This window comes from Triturus cristatus, chromosome 7 (genome assembly GCF_964204655.1).
Source record: "Triturus cristatus chromosome 7, aTriCri1.1, whole genome shotgun sequence".
Classification (NCBI taxonomy): domain Eukaryota; kingdom Metazoa; phylum Chordata; class Amphibia; order Caudata; family Salamandridae; genus Triturus; species Triturus cristatus.
This window is the reverse complement of record NC_140590.1, coordinates 1,249,338,600-1,249,360,565: the sequence shown is the minus strand read 5'-3', so window position 1 is coordinate 1,249,360,565 and position 21,966 is coordinate 1,249,338,600. Positions and strand designations below refer to the sequence as shown.

Genomic DNA, 21,966 nt, shown 5'->3' with positions numbered 1-21,966 from the left:
CAAAGGTGCATTTTTCAAAGTTTTAGCAAATTACCATGAAGTTCAACTTCATTGAAATTTGCTCCCCCTATTAGCAAAATCGCAATTTTTTTTACTTTAATGCATTGCATTTAAGGAATCTCAATTTGGGATTCCTTAAATGCAATCGCAATTTAAGTAATCGCAATTTAGATATTCCTTAAATTGCGATTTTTGCATTTGGGATGATGCATCCCAAATACAAAAATACCGGTCGCAAAGGGGCAGATTCTGAGAATCTGCCCGTTTGCGACCGGTTCTTCCTTTGATGCATGTGCCTGATAGTGCCTTATTTAGAGTTTGGGTGTCGGGTTGTAGTGGATGTTACATCTGTTGTATTACACGTCCATTACAGAATATGGCACTTGTAATAGGCCAGCGAGGAAATCTGTGACATTTTGAGGATGTATCCCATCCACCAAACTCTAAGTAAGGTCCTATTATGTCTTCTCTAATTGCTTTGTTCTTTGTTACTTTCATTCTGAGAAATGTGCTGATGAGGTAATATGGAATTTAAGATCCTCATTTGTGTTTTTTTTTAAATATGTCAGGATAGTCCTGTTTCTCTTTTTTTGTGTGTGCCTTGAAAGATGTAATTTCTTGATGTAAAATGCTGTGATCACAGAGCCAGAAGATTACATTTTTGTGGCTGAGGCATTCAAAACAGCCCCCTTGAATGAACCTTATGTTACTTCTATGCAAACGAAAGGTATAGATTTTTATTATTATGTTTTAATTTGAATATTGTGCATTTTTTGTTATATTCCGCTTTAGGGTGAGGGACGAAAGATGAATTTACCCACTTGTTTTTGTTGTTTGATTTCTGTACAATAAACCTTGCATTCTATTAAGTTTTGTAGCTTTTTAAGCATCTTTACAAATGTTATCTATTACCTGTCTTAAAGGATAGGAATTTTAGACCAAAGCAATTGCTAGTTTCCTTGAGAGAGCTTTTAATGTCAGGAAATCCTTGCCTATTTAATATGTAATTGAATTAGAATTTTATGCTTTTAAATATGTGTTTTATTCATTGGATGTGTATTGATTTTATCCGTATGGTTTTATAAAAACAATACAAAGATAATAATGAATGAATGACAACTTTAAATGTTGTTCTCACCTTTAAATAATAGACATGTGGAAAAAGAATTACTGCTGATTGTTCTGAAATATGAAAACATACTCCTCAGGATTCTAATTTAAATTTACATTGCAAAAGGTAAAATTGATTTGTTTCTCGACATTATATAAAACACAACAGAAATAGTGAATTGTGGTTTGGTGTAAAATCAATTAAAGTTGGACAAGTAGGTTAATCACGGTCCCAAGAGAGAGAGTGGGACGGACGCCAAAATGTTTGTGAGAGACAGCATAGGGGCGACCTGAAACCTGTGGTGGAGTCTACAACTCATGAGGGGTACTAGGCAAGAAACAGCTTCAACAGTTGTACGTGTGACATAGAGGAGAGTAGTGTCAGTTCGTGGGCGGGTCACCAGCAAGAAAGAAAAGGTCAGATTCTGTCCCTTATGGGCTTGTGCCCCAAGGGGAAGAGAGCCGACCCTCTTAACAGCGCAGTTGGAGAGGAGCTGTGAGGAGGAAGGAGAAGGATCCTCAGTGTAGGCTTTCAGGTTGGATGCTAGTCATAAGGAGAAGAGTGCCCCCTGGGATTAAAAGTTTATTCACAGACCTCTGGGAAGGAGCCAAAACGAAAGTTAAGGAGGATGGATGGGCTGGAGTTCTGCTTGCAGCAGTATGGCAAGAGGGAAGACATTGAAATATTGCAAGAGAGTTTTGACAAGGGCTTTAAATGGTGCTATACAGGTCCATGGATTAGGAGGTGGGTCGTAAACTTAAAATCTGAAGAGGAGTAACTGGGGTTAGTTAAAGAAAAATTCAGAAAAAAGATAGGTTAATTGAGGATGGTGGGTCCTTTCAATGATTGTCCTATTAACAATTTGATTGTGTTGCCAATTGGTGTTGTACGCAAGAAAGAAATGGCCAAATTTAGATTAATACAATACTTATCTTGGCCAGACGGCTGCTCAGTTTATGACTTTATTTTCAAACAGTTGATTAAGGTGAAATATTATTCTTTGGTGGATGAGACAATTGAGTTGATCTAGGTAGTAAGGGTCGGGGTGGGCATTGCAAAGAGCTGTTACCGATGCTCCCTGATTAGTTTGACCTGTTGGTGATGCCGTATGAGGGCCAGTGGTATGTGGATAAAGCACTGCCAATGGGCTCCTCTGTTTCTTGTGCATTGTTTAAAAAAGATAGCTCTTTCTTGCAGTGGATGTTTCCATGGGCAACAGGCAGGACAGCAGTGACACACTATCTTGACATTTTCTTTTTTGTGGGAATAGGGGGCTCAGTAGACTGCTAGCGGAAGCTGGTAAGTTTTAAATAGCTAATGGCGGATATTGGAGTGCCTTTGGTGAAGGAGAAAATGGTGGCACTGACCACAGTAATATCATTCTTGGGGAATTAGATTGATTCAGTGAAAAAGGAGGAGAGGTTTCTGGAGGATAGAAAGTAGGTAATGCTGGTGATCCTGACCAATACATTAGCTAAAATGAAGGTGAGGGTTTTGGAAGTGAAGGTTTTGCTAGGATATTTGAACACTGTGTGTGGGAAGAGAGTGCAGGTAGACCTATTTGCAGGTCCTTGGGGCGGGCGCTATCCGGGTTGTTCCTTCCTCATTACATGGTGTATCTTTCAGCAGGCGTCACGGTAGATTTGAGGATGTGGAGTACGTTTTTGAAAATTTTAACAGGATAGTACTACAAGGGATGCGCAAAGAAACAGAGTAGAACATGTGCATTTTTTCGCATGCAGTCGTAGTAGCAGAATTTTGACTTTTATAGTAGGAGTAGTTAGGCGCCAAGCAGTGGCAGGAAGCATGGAAAGGGGCAGTGGAAGAATTGCGTTTTTGGAGTTCTTTCAGTTAGTGGTAGCGTTGGCTTTCTGGGGTGGCAACTTTGCAAACTAAAAAGTGCTTTTTAATGTCAAGAATACGTCAGTGGTCAAAGCAATAAACAGACAATCGGCACAGGACATTGACAGTCTTGCAGTTGCTGCATGTGTTTGTGTGGGGCTGATCGAAATATTAGATTATTTTTTGAGCGAGGCACATCCCAGGAATTGACAATGAAATTGAGGATACTTTGTCTCATTCACAGCGGAGGAGATTCCGTAGGCTTCCCTGCGGAGCGGACAAGGAGATGACACAAATGCTGCAGATTCTCTGGCTAATAGATGACTGAGGATATTGGAACTGGTGTTGTGGTTTTTGCCGGGTCTACCAGGAAAGCCTATGTGCAGTCTTCTAAGGAGTTCCTGCAATCAGGGACACAGAGAAGAGGTGATGCCTGGCTGGAATGCAACAGCGGATGTGGCAAAGATCATTATGTCATTGATTTAGAAAGGTTTGACTCCCATAATGATAGAGTATAAGCTGGCCAGTGCTGCATTTTTCGGTATGTTGCTGTTGGTATTTGTGCTACTGGTGGGCGAACTGTTGTCTAGGATGCTGGAAGGATGGAGTTTGGAGTTGAGAAATGGGGGCAAGGCGTGGAGACCTTTGACTTAGACAATGATTTGTAGGTTGATGGCTACACTGCCAAAGGTGTGCAGAAGGGAAGGCAAGAGGTGTTTTTTTCAGCTGTAATGTTTTGGATGTTCATTGGGGCTTTTAAGGTTTCTGAGTTGTTGAGAAAGAGTAGCCAGGTCTGAGGACATTGAGTGTATGTCTGAAGGATTATTGATACTGCTGTGAAAATCAAAGACAGATAAGAGAGCACAGAGAATATTGGTTTAACTGCAGGCTTACCCAGTTTCCCAGTTTTGTCCAGGAAACGCTTGTTGGGGGAGGCTAGAGGGCATAGTGAGGATGTGTACAGACACCAGGGCAGGTCGAGGGTGACAAGTTTTTAAGGGCTGACAGTACCGAGAACATTAACAGAGTTGGATATGTTAGAAGAGAAATATGGTATGCACTTGTTCAGAAAAGGGGTGACAACTGAGGCAGGGAAGCTTGGTAGGTCATGGGACAGCATTAAGAGTTTGCTGGTGGTCATCTAACTGTTGCAGACAATAAATGCGGGATGGGGTAGGGGATCGCTGAAAGGAAGAATCAAACTGTTTTTAATTGTTTTAAGTTCAGTTCCTGGCCGCACTAGGGATGTGATGATAATATGGATTTGCAGGCACTCCTTTATCAACTAGGCAGAGAAAAAGGTAGCAATGAGGAGACATGGGAAGCAGTTGGGTTTGGAAGATACGATAGTAAGTGTAAGGTAGAGCGGGAAGGGGTGCATGAAATGGGTGGACTTGCTTCCCACCTTAATTAGGATACTACCTTAATTAGGATACTGGGGAGAGAAGGCAGGCTGGATGTACTAGTTGTACACTTAGACAAAAACTACCTGGAGAAATTGTAAGACCTAGCTTTGATTAAGGCAATGAGGGGCGATTTGACTGAGGTTAAGCGGCAATGGGCAGGCACCTTCACACTATGGAATGAGTTGATAAACCGAGGAAAACTGAGGGGGACAGTAAAGTCTACAGCTATACATAAAGCTAGAAATAAGGTTAACAGAGAAATTAAGACGTTTTGCAGGAATGAGGGAATAGGCAGGGTTGCAAGTCCAGCATTGAGATACAAGGAGCGTCAATTTTTCAGGGAGGCTGGTGTCCATTTGTCCCCAATGGGTTTCGAATTGTATTTATTTCAGATGGGAGAAGCGATGGCGAAAGTGGTAGGTGTAAAGATGTAAAGATGTTGTAAGCTTTAGTATGGGCATTAGCTGACGAGGCAGAAAAAAACCTTATAAAATGTTTTTCTGATTGTCAATTTGATAGGATGTTTGACAACAAGAAAGACGTTCATTGATTTAGGGGGAGCACCAAACCGATTCAGGGGAGAAGAAGGAGGAGTCGGACAGTTGATGTTTAAGCAGTCGGGAACTGGAAGGGTTTAGACATTTGGTAGTTGAATACAGTCATGGTTGTCGGGTCTAGGGAAGAGCACTGCAATAGTCTGTTGGTGGAGGGCTTGGGTAAGGTTGCAAGTTATTTTATTTTAGAGTGAATCGCTCTGCTACTTTTAAGGCTATGTGTCAAGGTTGTAATGCTTGTGATGTGCACCTGAGTGGTTAAAACAGCCTTTTCATACTAAAAGTTGAAGATGTATCGGACTCACTGAGTACACTTTGTGCTTCATTACCGCTCGGAAGGTGATAGGGGTATGGAAGGGCTGTCTCCTGTCTCTTTCTGAATCATGTTTCATTGTACCAGAGATTTGATTCTGCAATTTTCAGTCACAAACCAATGATTGAAGCAGGTGTTATTGACAATGATTGCTGTACACTGACAGCTGCAGGCATCAGGTGAAACAAAGCGGTATATTTAAAAGGCCCTTGCTCTACTGGAGCATCAATTTTTGACGCTCCAGTGGCTCAGTGTGCTGGCCCATATTTACAATGCCTCACAGAGCCACTTTGCATAGCTTTTCATGGCCTTGCAAATATGGCCCCCTTTCAAGCATTGTTCTGCGTGAAAGGGGTTTTCATGGGTGTTGTTGTCCGTGTGCCCACGCAACACCCAAGGATTCTGACGCATTCCCAGATTTACAAGGTTTCGTAAACCTGGGAATGCGTGAGAATACAATGCCTTCCCAGGGGAAGCAAAGAGGTGCAATAAGGAAAAATACTCTCACTTCTCTTCAGTTTTTCCTCTTTCTATGTGTGCTACATTCTGCAGCACACATAGAAGGAGGAAAACGGCATCAATTATTGTTTTTCTACTGGAAAGTCTCCATTCCTGCACAAAAACAATCACCCCTGCAATGCAGGCTTCCTTGCACCATGGTGCAAGGGTACCTGCATTGCTGCTAGGCAGCCTATTGTGCACCTGCACAGAGGAAAGCACAGGGTTGCATTGTATTGTAGTAAATACGATGCATCCCTGCACTTTCCTAAAGACGCAGCTCGGCACAGCACGATGGCTTGCAGTGACGCGCTGCATCATTATTTTGGAAATTTGCCCCAAAGTTTAGTCACTACATGCTACCTCCATTTTTTCCACAGGGCATGCCTTTGCTTTTTTCTGAAACCAGCCCCAATCCCTGCATTCAAGCACATTCAATAGAATTCGCAAAAAAAGGTTTTGTGAATCCTACCGAATGGGCATTTTGCACTGTACCAGTGTTGTGTATTCATCACAGCACAAAATGAAGATGGGGTGACAAAGCAAACAGCGTTTTAAAAAATCTACTGCTTTGTGACCTCATCTTTGTTTTGGTCTCAATGTATATCTATGTGTAATAATTATTTTTGTTTGTACTAGCTTTTTAGAATCCATCAATAAAACAATTCTTTATCAGATTAAAAAAACACACAACGCCGCACCCAGCTCCCCGAAAGCACTACAATTGGACACTGCCATTATTAGGGAGCAGGGGGAATTTCCAACCCACACACGGCCTTTGAAGATACACGGGGCTTATTTACAAGCCCCTTGCGCCATTGGTGCGTCACTCTTAACGTGGGGAAAATGATGTACTGGTGACACTAGCGGCTTGTAAATAAGCCCCACGGAATGTAAAACATTGTCTAACTCTTACTCAGCACTATGTCTGGCTGCAAATTTGGTTGAAAATCATGGTTCTTCATCAGAAATTCACCTGTACACATTGCAGGACGTTTCTTGGGTGGAGTAACTGTACTTGTCTTTTTCGGAATGTTGCATCGCAAACTCTGAAAGCTTTGAGTGAGAGCCTGCTGTCACCAAACCAACAGAAACTCCTGGTACGGGCATGACGTCCAGTCCGATGCGCCAGTCATTCTCAATTTTGCGGCTGGTGGAGTTGGCAAATGACAGGCCGGACTCGTGGACTGTGCTGGTGACAGAGAGGGAGCACCTGACATCCTCGCGCCAGTCCTGGACATTCAGTGGCACCTTCTGCAGTTGGTTTGCGAGTTGTTTGTTCTCACAGAGGGTGCAAGTATCATTTTTCATCAGATAACTCTCCATATCGATGACATAGGCACCTTTCCTCTGCAAAGTTATGACATCAAAGCCTTCTCCACCCAAATTGTGGGCCGGAATGAACTTTGCGGCACTGCACTGTGCTGCGGTGCCTGTGGTGCACTGGGCATGGACCGGTGGGATGAGAAGAACAGGAAAGAGGCTGCAAGCCCAGAGAAGGAAGATCCTTCTGAAAAACATCATGGCTGCCACCTATAATATAAAAACAGAGACAGTGAGAAGTGCATATTTAGTGTGTAGTCAGTTTCAAAATTAGCCACAGGAAAGATCTCCCATCAAAACTGCATGAAACACAGACCTGTGGAGGTGAGGGAAAGGTTTTGTTTGCAAAGCACATACACAGCCAGCTCCTTTGTGACTAAGGGATAGTCTTACTGTCTGTAACATAATTGATTTACATCTGTGCATCTTTAGGGGGTGATCGGCTGATGGAGCACTGAGCACGAAAGATCTGTCAAATCTGAGGGATGGCTCAGCTCTCCAATGAATGTCTATATTAGATCTGTTTCACTCAAGACATAGCACTGCTCCCTAAGGCCTAATTCTGTAAGATATGTAGGAGCTAATAGGTGTTCCATATGTACGTATCTGTAAAATTGTTGAAATCCGATAGATTGCTCGATATTCTGAGGCTTGAACCTATCCAGTTTGTTGTCACCCGCAGTATATTTGTAAGGCTATGAGATCTGAGTGTCACATGTGAGGTCTTTGCCTCCTTATGTCTAAAAGTGTGTCTCAGGAATCAGTGCCACTACTCTCCAATAGAATACCTCATTGCAGTTACAAAGGGCTAAGTACATGGGAAAAGGCCAATCTATTATTGGAAATCAAGGCCACTACTCACCAATGAAAAATACCAATACAGTGATACAGGACCACGTTTGTGGTTAAAGCGCAGTCTATTTTTCTTGAAAATCAGTGACAGTACTCCCAATAGAATATCCCTTGTGGTGACCCAGTGTCAAGTACATTATAGAGCACAGTCTCTTATTCTCGGAAATCAGTCCAACTACTCTCCAATGGAATACACTGTTGACATTGCACAGAGTCAAGTGCATGGACAAACCATGTCAGTAGTTGCTGAGTTATTTAAATACATTTCCAACTGTATATATAGGGACATGGATCCTCCTTGGATCCTTTTCCGGATTTGTGAAACCAGTCGCCAACAGCAATGCCGTGATTGGCTGGTCGCAACTTCAGAGGAAAGTTGTGGCCACCATTTTGTTCGTCGGGACTCAGTGCCCTGCAGGAAAAATAACTTTAAAAAAATGATAGAATGTTCTACACCTAAAGCAGGCGGCCTATCGGGCCCTCGTCACGGAGGCGGCCAGGGGCCTCAGTAGAGAGCAGCAGGGGCGATTGTATGATGTGGGTGATAAGGCTGGCAAATTGATTGCGTGGTTGGATAAGAGGGAGAGAGCGAGCCGTGTGGTGCCTTTGATTGAGAGTGTTGATGGTGCGTGTGTCACTGAGCCGGAAGCCATTGTCTCCTGCTTCGCGGATTATTTCCGCGGAGTCTACTCCCCGGTTTCCCCCTGCTCGGAGGCAGACTCCCATGCCCTGCTTCGGGACATCGCACTGCCCTCCCTAACGGTGGAGGACAGGGATTCGCTGGACGCCCCTCCCACCTCGGACGAAATTGCCTTGGCTATTCGCTCGGTTGCATCCGGCAAGGCCATGGGCCCCAATGGTATTCCCATCGAGCTCTACAAGCTACGCCCGGATGTGTTGGCGCCCCACCTGCGCGCGATGTTCCTGGCGGCCCACTCGCGGGGTTCCCTCCCGCCGGACCAGCGTCTAGCCACAATTGTGGTGATCCACAAGGAGGGGAGGCCCCGTGAACGGGTCACATCCTATAGGCCGATTTCGCTTTTGAACGCGGAGCCCAAAATCCTCGCCAAGGTGTTGGCCAACAGGTTGGTTGGCGTGGTGGGCGATTTGGTCCACCAAGACCAATCTGGCTTTATACCGCACCGCAACACGGCGCTCAATCTGCGGCGCTTGCACGGGGTGCTCGCGCGTGTCCCATTTGTGCGGGAGCCGGCCATCTTGGCGTCCTTGGACGCCACCATGGCGTTTGATACGCTTGAATGGCCATACATCTGGGCGATGCTGGCAAAATTCGGGTTTGGCCCGGGTTTCATTAGCTGGGTCAAATTGCTATATTCGGGCCCATTGGCGCAGGTGGTAGTGAATGGGCGAGTCTCGGCCCCATTCGCGCTGGGGAGGGGTACGCGACAGGGCTGCCCCCTGTCGCCTCTCCTGTTTGCCCTGGCCCTGGAGCCCCTGGCGGAGTGGCTGCGGTGGCACCCTTCTATCCGTGGTCTCCGCTGGACCCCCGAGTATGAGGACCGTGTGTCCCTCTATGCTGACGATATCCTTCTGTATCTCGCCTCCCCGCGTAAATCACTGATCGTCCTGGTTGATGTTTTGCGTTCATTCGGTCGCAACTCAGGCCTGGTCATCAACTGGGCGAAATCCTGTGTATATGTGCTTTCCGGGGAGGCTCCGGCCCTACCACGGGACTGTCCGATCCAGATTGCCTCCCAAGGTTTTCGGTACCTGGGTATCTATATCACTCTTGACCCGGAGGCCCGCTACGAGCGGAATTTGTTACCCCCCCTTCGGCGTTTGAGGGAGGACGTGGTGCGCTGGCGGCGTCTGCCGCTCTCGCCGCTCGGCCGAGCGGCCTTGTTTAAAATGATGTCCCTGCCACGCTTCCTCTACGCCCTCCAGAATACTATGGACTTGGTCCCGGCACGCTATTTCCGTGAGGTGGAGGGCCTCCAGCGGCGCCTGTTCTGGGACGGGAGGCCGCGCATTGCTCTGGCTAAATTGACGCTCCCGTGGTACGATGGGGGGGTCGCCCTCCCTGACATTAAACGGTATTACTGGGCCTCCCAACTAGCTGCAATTAATCATGGCCTTTACGGGCCCGCCTTGAACCCTGCATTCGAGATGGATAAGATGCTCCTGCCCGGTGGCGATTACAATCGAGCGCTCTACGCTGGCGCGCCCGACTCCCGTTTGACGGGACCGACGCGTGTCATGGTGCGTGTCTGGCACGCGGCTAATGCAGCTATGGGGTGGAAGGACCGTTTGACCCGGGCGTCACCGCTGTATGCGTCTGAGAGGTTGGGCTCCCTGTGGACGTCGAAGGGCTTCGAGAAGTGGGACACGATCGGAATCAGCACGGTGGGAGATCTCTGGACGAGGGGGGGATTCAAAACTTTTGAGACGCTGCAGGCGGAGTTCCAGCTACAGGGCAGTGAGTACTTTCGGTACCTACAGGTCCGCCATGCGCTGGGCTCCGTCTTCCCGGATGTCGCATCCATTCCGGAGTCTTCCCCCCTGGAGGACAGAGTCCTAGATGGCCATGTCCCGGACAGCACGATCTCCCTCATATACAAAAAACTGATCAACGATAGATCGTGCCTGCTGACTAGTCTCCGCGAGGCTTGGGTTGCCGACGGGCTGGAGCTGGACGATGAGGATTGGATTTCCGCGGTGGCCTCTCCGAAAGAGGTGGCCATCCCGGCTCGCCTTCGTTTCGTCCAGCTCAAGATCCTTCACCGGGTTTACGTGACGGGGCCAAGGCTTCTGCGTATGGGTTTTGCTGGTGACGGAATGTGTAAGCGTGGCTGTGGTGCGTTGGCGACTTTCATGCATATACTGTGGGAGTGCCCGAAGGTGGAGCGATTCTGGCGTGGTGTGCATGAGGTCCTGCGTGTGGTGACGCGTGTTGCGCTGCTGCCTGAAGCGAGGAGATGCTTGCTGAATGTATGGGAACCGAATGACTATTCGGTCCCGCAGACGCGATGGGTGACTCTGGGATACATGATAGCCAAGCGCGACATTGCTCAATTGTGGGGATCCCAGAGGCCCCCTGCGGTGTCGGCCTGGAAAGAGCATATGGATTGGTGTATGTTTCGTGAAAAGGTGGTGTATGTGGCGAGAGGTAAGCCTGGGGCGTGGGTGAAAATCTGGGGCCCCTGGAACGCCTACCGCGGGGGTATTTGTGAGCCACCACTGTTACAGGCTGCCTCGCCTGCTCCGTCTCCCTAGACGGCCCCCCTCCCTCAGCCGCGGGCGCGCGGTCCCCCAGTCCCTGATCTATTCCCATTCCCCTCTCCAGAGTTCTGCTGCTGGTTTGGATCCCCCACTTATGGAGCACGTGCTGTTATTTTGGATCGCGGGTTGCCTTGCGAGTGTGGTTTTTTGGTGTTGTTTTGTTTCAAGAAAAGGGAACCGTACTGTGGGCTTGGAGCTGTGTGGCCTGCACCATTGATTACTCCTGTTTCACTGCTCTACACTGCCTAGAGACTTTTACTGTATGTGTGCAATATGTTTTCGTCATTCTAGCGGCCGGCCGGATGGTTGTAGGCCCATACCTGTAACTTTTACGAACTGCAATAAACGGTTTCAAAAAAAAAAAAAAAAAAAAAAAAATGATAGAAGGGGTCAGGGAAGAGGTACCCTGACCCCATGGGACTAATGGAGGGGTCTTTGAGGGACCACTCACGGGTAAGAAATTGATCAAAAGCCTGTTTTATTTACCACACCAGGAGTTCTGGATCCTCCCTGGATTCTAACTGGATCCTCATGGAATTTAGTGGATTTGGGGAGGATTCAGGGATTCAGACCCCAATTAAAAAAACACACTTACTCACAGATCCACATACCTACTCACACACTCATTCGCACACCGACTTACACACCCACCCACACACCCACTCACACACCTATACAGCCACTCACATACCCACACAACCATTCACACACCCACTCACAGACTCACACAGCCAGTCACATACCCACTCAGACATTTACACAACCACTTACACACCCATGCACCCACTCACTCTCCCATGTAGTCACTCACACATCCAATCACAGACCATAAAAAATGACTCACAGACCCACATAGCTTTCACACACTAACTTACATACCCATACAACCACTCACACACACACTCACACACCCTGAAAACCACCCACCCACACACTAACTCATAGACCTGCACAGCTTTCACACACACACTTACACACCCACACAACCACTCACATTCCCACCCACACATCCATAAAGCAACTCACACACCTACTCACAGACCCTCATCACCACTCACACACCCACACAGCTTTCACACACCCACTCACACACCCACATAACCACTTAGACAGCCACTCACACACCCATACAACCACACACACCCACTCCCAGACCCACAAAACCACCGATACACCTACTCACACACCTACACAGCCACTTCCACACCCACTCACAGAACCACACATTCACTTACATACCCACCACACACACACTTATATAACCACACAACCACTCACACACCCACGTTTAGGAACGTTATAGTTAGCTAATAGCGTTTAATAACCATAGAAATCCCTCAATTGTTTGATTATTTTGCAAGTGGGTATCAAACCCAGGCTCTATAGATTTTAGATGGTTCACTAGGGTTGTTAAAAGATCAGGTAAGTAGGATAATGTATCTGCTATGGCATTGCAGCTACAGTTGACAGTCATCCTTGGTTCGGTGCTTGTTTCCAGGATTTCCTGTTTTGCCCTGTTTCCTTCCGCATTGTCTACATTCTTAGGGGCCATGTATTGACACACACAAGTATCCAGCTTCTGGTTAAGTTTATCCATTTTCTAGTCCCCATCTCGCCTCCTGTCAAATAGATCACACCTTCTTCTACTCCTGTGGCACTGCCATCTTTGACTGTGCACTGATCAACTGGTTCTTCTAAGAGCTTTTCAAAGGCTCCAAGGCTTAATGACTGGACTGAAAACAGCTTAGGGAGACTTGTCATTGAAGTTGTTTGATGGCCACCGCATCTCCTTAGAGCTGCCTGTAGGAGTTGGGCGTTTCAGTGTATTACTGCCCACGGCCATGAGCCATGATTACTTATTATCAGTTTGGTGGATTTGGATGCCAACCTAAGTGTAGAGATGAGTGATGAACTGTCTTGTTTTACCTGACATATGCAGCTAGTTAAGGAAGTTTGGCGACTTGCCCTTGTTAAATACTTATACATCCTGCTCCTTAAGGAAGTGATGATTTGGTCTTGTTTTCAAATATCTAGCCCAGGGTTATTTCCTCCCCCCGCCTGTGCTGTTGCTTGTATTTTAAATGACTGATGCATCGTGACCATGATGTGTAAAGTACATTCGCTAAAATGTGTAGGCAGATGGCCCTGATCGCCCTTTCCTCCTTCCATGGTCCTTAATTTTAGCTTACCCTGCTTTCTTCTGATCATGGCGTTAAGTTTACGAGCCTTGAAGACTCTGCGGGAGATCTTCCAATTCAAGGCAAAGACTACTGGCCAATCTCACTTGCGCAGCTACCAACTTTTCTTCTGCTGTTGGTTTTGTTGTTATTTCTTCCACCATCTGCATGTTCAGTGCGCGATACCTGTGAGAAAGTGTTTGCTTGCACCACTCCTCTGGATTCTACAAATTTGAGGAAGACTCTCTTCTCTCCTTTCTCTCGCTTCTCCTCTCTACAGTACTTCAGTCATGAGTAAGGAGAACATGTATCCTTAGCTAAAGGATAAGCCCAAGTCTAAGTCTAAATTCAAGCAGCGATGGATAGGTATGTGGTAGAATAAACAATGAGTGGTGAAACTGCTGGGCTGGACAGACAGGGGAGAACAAGAAGGAGTTCAGCGAAAGGCACGCAGCACCCAGACCTAGCTCGGCCACCTCCACGGAGCCATCGTAGTGGGGATCGGGACCGCCCACCATGCATGTGGCAGTCCTGCACTCCAAATTAGGATGCATCTTACAATTTAACATTGCGGCGGGCGCTGCTGACTGCGGCACCCGCCGCAATGTTAAAAATGCATTTGGTGCATTTCACTGCACTGCGTGGCAGGCAACACACAGTGCCTGCCACTTAGTGCAGTGAAATGTAGGGGGGTACCATGGTTACCCCACAGTACACCAACACCTCTCCCCAACACAAGGGGGGCCCACAATGAGCCCCCGAAACCAAAACCCACCATCCTTTCCATGACGGTTTGGCTGCCATGGAAAGGCTGGCTGAAGCCAGCATCTGGATTTGGCAGACCATTTTAGGGATGCAGACCACTCCGCCAGGCAATTAAAACGATTTCCTGAGGCGGTTCCATGGTGGACTGTCTTTGCACCCGCTACGGCCATTGTCTGGATCGACCCACCATCTTAATCTGGCAGGGGGTGAATCCACGTTCGATGGCGGAGGGCTCCCCATCGCACGGCTGGCGGTGGCAGGTCTTCTGACATCGTAATGACCCCCATAGTTGTTAAAAATATCGATTTTTTTTATTAATGTTATGTATTTTAGTATATATTTTATGTGTGTGATGTTTGTTTTTTATATAAGAATTGTTTGTATTTTTATTATATGTGTAAAAATGTTAGTAGTTAATCATTTTTTTAAATTGAATTTTGTGTTTTTAGTTCCGTAGCTTGTTGTGGGTTTATAGGGGAATAGGGTGGGAAGTTATTTAATTATATAAAATGTATCGATTATTTATAGTAGTTATTAATTTTTTTATTTGAAATTTGTGTTTTTAGTTCCGTAGCGGGTTGTGGGTATATAGGGAAATAGGATGGGAAGTAATGTAATTATATAAAATGCATTGAATACGTTTTAGTTATTGATATTTGTTTAGTAGTGATGTTATAGTGTTAAATGTATAAATTAATTTATTAATGATTGTTTAATAATTAGTTGTGAATTCATTTAAATTAATTAATTAGTAATTAATTATGGTAATTGTTTAATTAATTTTAGGTGTGTGTTGTGGTGTTTATAGGTGTCGATGGTGTGAAGGGTGGGAAGTAATTTATTTTTTATTGATGAATTATTAATTATTTGTTAATTAATACAAATTAGTAATTAATTATGGTAATTGTGTAAATAATTACTTTTAGGTGTTTGTTGTGGATATTATAGTGTTAAAGAATGTGTACTCAATTAATGTTTATTATCTTTTTTTATTAATAATATATTTTAAATTAATTATTAATTATGTTAATAATGGAAATAATTTTAAATAAAAACGTTGATTTCTTTTTATTGGTGTGGTGTTAAAGGGTAGGAAATAACATAAATACATTTATGTTTTAAATAATTTGTTTGTGAATATTTGCTCCTTTTAAATAAATATTGTTTATAAATGCATTTATTGATTTTGTTTGATCATATGTGTACCTTATTATATGTGTTCTTTTTATATGTTTATTATATTTAATTGTATATGTTTTATATATTGTTTCTTTATTTTTAAGATTATTTCATTTTTTAATTGTTTAAATGTTAATAGTAATTTTTGTTTCCCTGCTATCTCACTGGAGTGGGAATAGTTATTTTTACCCCTCCGCTATCCAATAATTTCCCTACTGTTGCACTCACTGGAGTGGGAATAGTAATTTTTACCCCTCCGCTATCCAAAATTTTCCCTACTGTTGCACTCATTGGAGTGGAAATAGTAATATTTACCCCTCCGCTATCCAATACTTTCCCTACTTTTGCACTCACTGGAGTGGGAATAGTACATTTTACCCCTCTGTTATCCAAAATGTTCCCTACTGTTGCACTCATTGGAGTGGGAATACTAATTTCTACCCCTCCGCTATCCAATACTTTTCCTACTGTTGCACTCCCTGGAGTGGGAATAGTAATTTTTACCCTTCCGCTATCCCGCACTTTCCCTCCTGTTGCACTCACTGGAGTGGGAATAGTAATTGTTACCCCTCCGCTATGCACTGTTTTCCCACTGTTGCACTCATTGGAGTGGGAATAGTAGTTTTGAACTCACCGCTATCCAATACTTTCCCTACTGTTGCACTCACTAGAGTGGGAATAGTACTTTTTACCCTTCTGCTATCCAGCACTTTCCCTACTGTTGCCCTCGCTGGAGGGGAAATAGTAAATTTTACCCCTCTGCTATCCAACACTTTCCCTACTGTTGCACTCTTTAGAGTGGGAATAGTAATTTTCACCCCTAGGCAATACAGCACTTTCCCTACTGTTGCACTCATTGCATTTGGAATAGTGAATGTAAATATTTCGCTATCCAACATTTACACTACTGTTTAATTTATTGTATTGTGAAAGGTACATTTTAATTTTGTTTTGATAGTTTAATGTTTTAATTAATTACAGAATGTTTTTTTAAATTTTAACTTATTGATATATGTATATTTTTTATTTTTATATAATTTAAAAGTTAAAAAATTCAATAAAGATAATAGTTAATAAATTATTTCAAAGTAAAATATGCAGATGCATAAATTATTATGTTTGTGTGTTGATATTTTTTTAATTAAGTTTAATTTTAATATTTACTAAAAATGTATATTAAATGTAATTAATTTTGTTAAAGATAATATTTATATTTTATATATTTGATATATATTATTTTATTTTATTTATATTTTTAAATCTATATTTTTTACATCTATATTTTTAACTTCGTTATTTTAGATTCAATATTTTTGTACTTAACTGTTTAAGTATAGGGAGTCGATATTTTTACTATCTATATATTTTTTTCGATATGTTTACCATCGATGTTTTTACCATCGATATTGTATCAGTGAACCTTTCCTGTGCCTCTGGCCTTGAGAGCTCCTCAACCTTGCACCTCAGCCACTCAGAGAGAGAGGACAAGCTCCCACTGCCCCCAGTACTCATAACTTACTCAGTTACAGCTTGCTCCCCTGCTTCAGCTTCAAGTGAGTCCCAAAGGCTGACGGAGGGGGGCAGGTACGAGGAACTTAAAGAGGCGCTGATGATGGTTGGCTCCCAATTAGGCACAATGCACTGAGAAGCAGCTTCAGCTCTTCTTTCTATGGAGCTACCTTCAATCTATAATTTGAAATTTCTGCATCTTTGTGGGTGAGGCTGCTCTATTTACAGCATGAGGTTTCGTGTAGAAAGTCGAGCACCTTTTTTTTCCATGTGGATACGTTTTTCTACAACAATTAGTAGGTAACTCAATGGATAACAAATCTGTTTGTTCTCTTCGGAAACCAACCACATTTATATGAGTAAATTAACATGAGTCTGTATATTTAAGGCCATCGTTGGTTCAAGTAACAAAATTTAAAAAAAGCACCTTCCAACTTGTCCATTCAAGGTATGAGCCCTCTTTCACCAAGTGTTGTCTCTTTGGTATGTAATGTGCAAATACATTGTAACCTCCAATGTGACCTCTATTAAGCCCTACCACATGTTCCAACGTGGCCTCACAAGGTGTGATTTACCCTGTTTATTAAGAAAGGAGGATATATGATGCATTTTTAAAGTGAGAAATCCCACCATGCAGCCTGCCGCACCTGAGGCGCCTGCCACTGTGTCACTCATGCATACCATTTATGCTATGCCCTCTTCACCTACACAGACAGTTTCTCTTACTCTCCCTTAAACTGCCTCCTGGGCTGGTCGCTGCAATTGACTATTTATAGGAGCATTGTGGCTTTGAACCAGATGCAATTTCAGACATCCAAGTTACATTTGCTTGGTTGGTTACCTCATGTATGATCATGTGAAATACCTGATTGCACATATATGGTGTCTGTACACAATGTGTATCGATTATCACTTTATGCACTCAGTATATCGAAGGAGTTTTTATGTAAGTGGTTTTAGTTGTAGCTCTGCTCTTTGGGATTTTTCTAAACAGGCATTCAAAGCCCACACCAGGCCGAAACGCATTATCACCCCTACAAGGCCAACCCACCATATGAAAGGAGGAAAACAATAAAAGGTTCTTACTAGGGTGTTATTAATAACTGACAAGCTATAACATCCAAATGAGGGTACCCAAGCACACGTAAAAATCAAGGTCATAACAGTTAGAATGTACATAAACAAGTAACACAAGTGAATCTTCGTCTCTTTCTTTTAAGTTTCTTCGATTTAATATTCTTTTCTCAGAATGTATTTCACAGTCTTCAAAGTGGTTCCCAAGCCAACACGTGTTTCGTCGCCTTTAGTAGTTTTTTACATGCGACTTGTTCACGGCTAGGTACAAATTGATATGGTAATTCACATTAGTTTAGATGTTATTACAAGATGCAAACATTTGTAAACAACGTAAACAAATGTGCTCCCAGGGTAGGTGTAAGTACTATGGGTTGATTTATCCATAGGTGGTATCACAAGGCTATAGTGTACTATCAAACACCGTGAGGTAAGGTGAGTACTAGCCTTATCATATCAGTTGGTGACTGTCAGATCTTCTACAGAACTTGCGTGTGAGTGACATATGTGAGACAATCATATATGTGCTGGAACTTCATTCCAGTCAAAGTTAATCAGGTATCGCATGCGGTATGAACAGTCCATATAGTCAGAAAACACAATATGTACGCTGGCTATTATCGTAAAGAAAGAACTATGAATAGGAATAGGTCGTGTGCCAAATGGAAGGAGCAGGTGAGGCAAATAAAACAACTGACCTGAACACTGTTTTATATGCAAAATCTGTAATAAATGTAATCAAGATGAGAAAAAATGTCGCTATTAGTAACTATTTAAAAGGACACTTTGTAAAAATGCTGGAGTAGTGGACGAATTCATGTCCAAATTCATATACATACGTCCAGTATGACGATAATTCCAGGTCATACAATCATACGACGAGGGAGGGGGGGGTTTTAGAATTTCTTCAGGGTAAATGCTTTCCAATCTCAGCTGTGCTCGGAATTTGAGCACCCCGTCTAAAACAAAGAGATAGATTGTCTCAGTATTGCCATAGGGCAACAGAACTGATCTGTCTGTCAGAAATTTCGTTTTTGCGGAAATCACGAGGTGAGCTATACATATATATGTGACCCGTTAAAGTATCGTCTATGCTCAGTATTAAAACATCTAGTCTTAAAACCAGAGAGATGCAGAATATGATCTCCACATTCAGACAGTATATTGCTGGTCTGCCCATAATATCACTTGCTATTAACGTAAATATAAAATATGGTCTCAGCATACACGAGTATATTATCGGTCTGCCCATGCAATCATTTGCTCTCAAAGGGGGACCAAAAGAAAACTAAAATACTTAATCGCCTCATTCCAATATTATCTATGTTCAGTAAAAAAGAAACCCCATTATAAACAAATAATTATCATAGTATCCTCACTATCTGGCTTGTTATCTATAAACGTATTTACTCTCGGTAGAAAGTAAAAGGTTATGGTGAAATGAAAACGCGTGCCCCGTTATACGTTCTCAACGGGGCACGCGTTTTCATTTCACCATAACCTTTTACTTTCTACCGAGAGTAAATACGTTTATAGATAACAAGCCAGATAGTGAGGATACTATGATAATTATTTGTTTATAATGGGGTTTCTTTTTTACTGAACATAGATAATATTGGAATGAGGCGATTAAGTATTTTAGTTTTCTTTTGGTCCCCCTTTGAGAGCAAATGATTGCATGGGCAGACCGATAATATACTCGTGTATGCTGAGACCATATTTTATATTTACGTTAATAGCAAGTGATATTATGGGCAGACCAGCAATATACTGTCTGAATGTGGAGATCATATTCTGCATCTCTCTGGTTTTAAGACTAGATGTTTTAATACTGAGCATAGACGATACTTTAACGGGTCACATATATATGTATAGCTCACCTCGTGATTTCCGCAAAAACGAAATTTCTGACAGACAGATCAGTTCTGTTGCCCTATGGCAATACTGAGACAATCTATCTCTTTGTTTTAGACGGGGTGCTCAAATTCCGAGCACAGCTGAGATTGGAAAGCATTTACCCTGAAGAAATTCTAAAACCCCCCCCTCCCTCGTCGTATGATTGTATGACCTGGAATTATCGTCATACTGGACGTATGTATATGAATTTGGACATGAATTCGTCCACTACTCCAGCATTTTTACAAAGTGTCCTTTTAAATAGTTACTAATAGCGACATTTTTTCTCATCTTGATTACATTTATTACAGATTTTGCATATAAAACAGTGTTCAGGTCAGTTGTTTTATTTGCCTCACCTGCTCCTTCCATTTGGCACACGACCTATTCCTATTCATAGTTCTTTCTTTACGATAATAGCCAGCGTACATATTGTGTTTTCTGACTATATGGACTGTTCATACCGCATGCGATACCTGATTAACTTTGACTGGAATGAAGTTCCAGCACATATATGATTGTCTCACATATGTCACTCACACGCAAGTTCTGTAGAAGATCTGACAGTCACCAACTGATATGATAAGGCTAGTACTCACCTTACCTCACGGTGTTTGATAGTACACTATAGCCTTGTGATACCACCTATGGATAAATCAACCCATAGTACTTACACCTACCCTGGGAGCACATTTGTTTACGTTGTTTACAAATGTTTGCATCTTGTAATAACATCTAAACTAATGTGAATTACCATATCAATTTGTACCTAGCCGTGAACAAGTCGCATGTAAAAAACTACTAAAGGCGACGAAACACGTGTTGGCTTGGGAACCACTTTGAAGACTGTGAAATACATTCTGAGAAAAGAATATTAAATCGAAGAAACTTAAAAGAAAGAGACGAAGATTCACTTGTGTTACTTGTTTATGTACATTCTAACTGTTATGACCTTGATTTTTACGTGTGCTTGGGTACCCTCATTTTGATTCTATGTGGTCTGACCGCAGTTTTTAGGGAGGCTGGTGGTTCTCCCCTACCCTCTAGCACCGTCACTGATTTAAGAATTTTACAGATACCAGGTGTACTCACCATATGCGCCTATTATCTATTACAAATACCACTGTGCAATACGTTAACAAGCTATAACATCCTTTATAAAATGTGAGTGGGTACTTTTACTGATTACCTCAAGAACTCCTTTTTGAAAAAAAATAGCAAGTCTTGTTTGTATGCATTGATACATTTGCATCTTCTCATATTTTTGCTCAAATAAACAGTGATTACTTTGAGAATACTTGTTGATCAAAAGAACTATATATGCATGATTAAATCATTAAATTAAATGATAATATTCACGAGGTTTCCTTAGCTAGCTGCAATTAAGTAATTGATCTATTCCTATGAGAGCATGCCGGTTTGGTCTGGAGTTGCTTCCCCCATCTCCAAGGGGCTGTGCAGAGCACCCTAAGTGTGTAATTGATCTATTCATCGAACATTCTGCATGAACCTGGAAGAAAGTTTAGTGTCAGAAACATTTCTCCCTTTTCATGCAGACAGAATTCAGACACAGAAGTGATCTGTTCTCAAGAAAAACTACCACGAGAGAGTTACAGTAGGGTTATCTCAGCTTTCCAGCAATACTTGTCCCATCGCTGAAGTTACCAAATGATTGTGGTAGAAAGTGATCACTGATTTATTTATTAATTTATTATTTATTCTGAAGTTTTATATAGCCCTGGCCAGACCCGAAGGTATCGGAGCGTTTTACAAAAGTTGTATTGCACAAGATCAAAAATACAGCAGTCATATAGAACATGGATGGGGAGCTTCAGTGGGTTATGTATCCAAGGGGCAATTGAAGGCTTGGAAAGCCTTCGACGAATACCATAGTCTAGGGCCGCGCTTCCCTTCCAGGGAGTAATGTCCCTGATCTTCAGGAACAAACAAATTGGGTACAGGGAGGGAGCAGAAGCCGGGTGGATTTCTTAAGCATGGAGTAACAGGGGGCCAGAATTACTAAGGGCAGTTTCATGAGCTGCAACAGAGTCAATGAAACCCTACTATCTTTACAAGTTCTGTCCCCAAATAACTTTCACTGGGGAAAAAAATGTGCTTAAGCTGTTGTAGTTAGAGTTGTATGTGAATCCAGCAAGTTTCACGGCATAGTAGAAAAAATATAGCCTGATTTGTTAATGCCCTTGCTTGAGATAGCTATGTTATCTCT

General features: G+C 43.0%; 1 protein-coding gene across 1 annotated transcript in view; it reads right to left on the bottom strand.

The window, feature by feature from the left end:
- LOC146811727 (perforin-1-like) overlaps positions 1-21,966 on the bottom strand; it is a 70,358-nt gene that overhangs the window by 23,885 nt on the left and 24,507 nt on the right. Inside the window, exon 2 of the mRNA XM_085618726.1 lies at positions 6,701-7,257. Coding sequence (XP_085474852.1) covers positions 6,701-7,248 — 548 coding nt within the window. The 5' untranslated portion in view covers positions 7,249-7,257. The remainder of the gene's footprint in view (positions 1-6,700; positions 7,258-21,966) is intronic.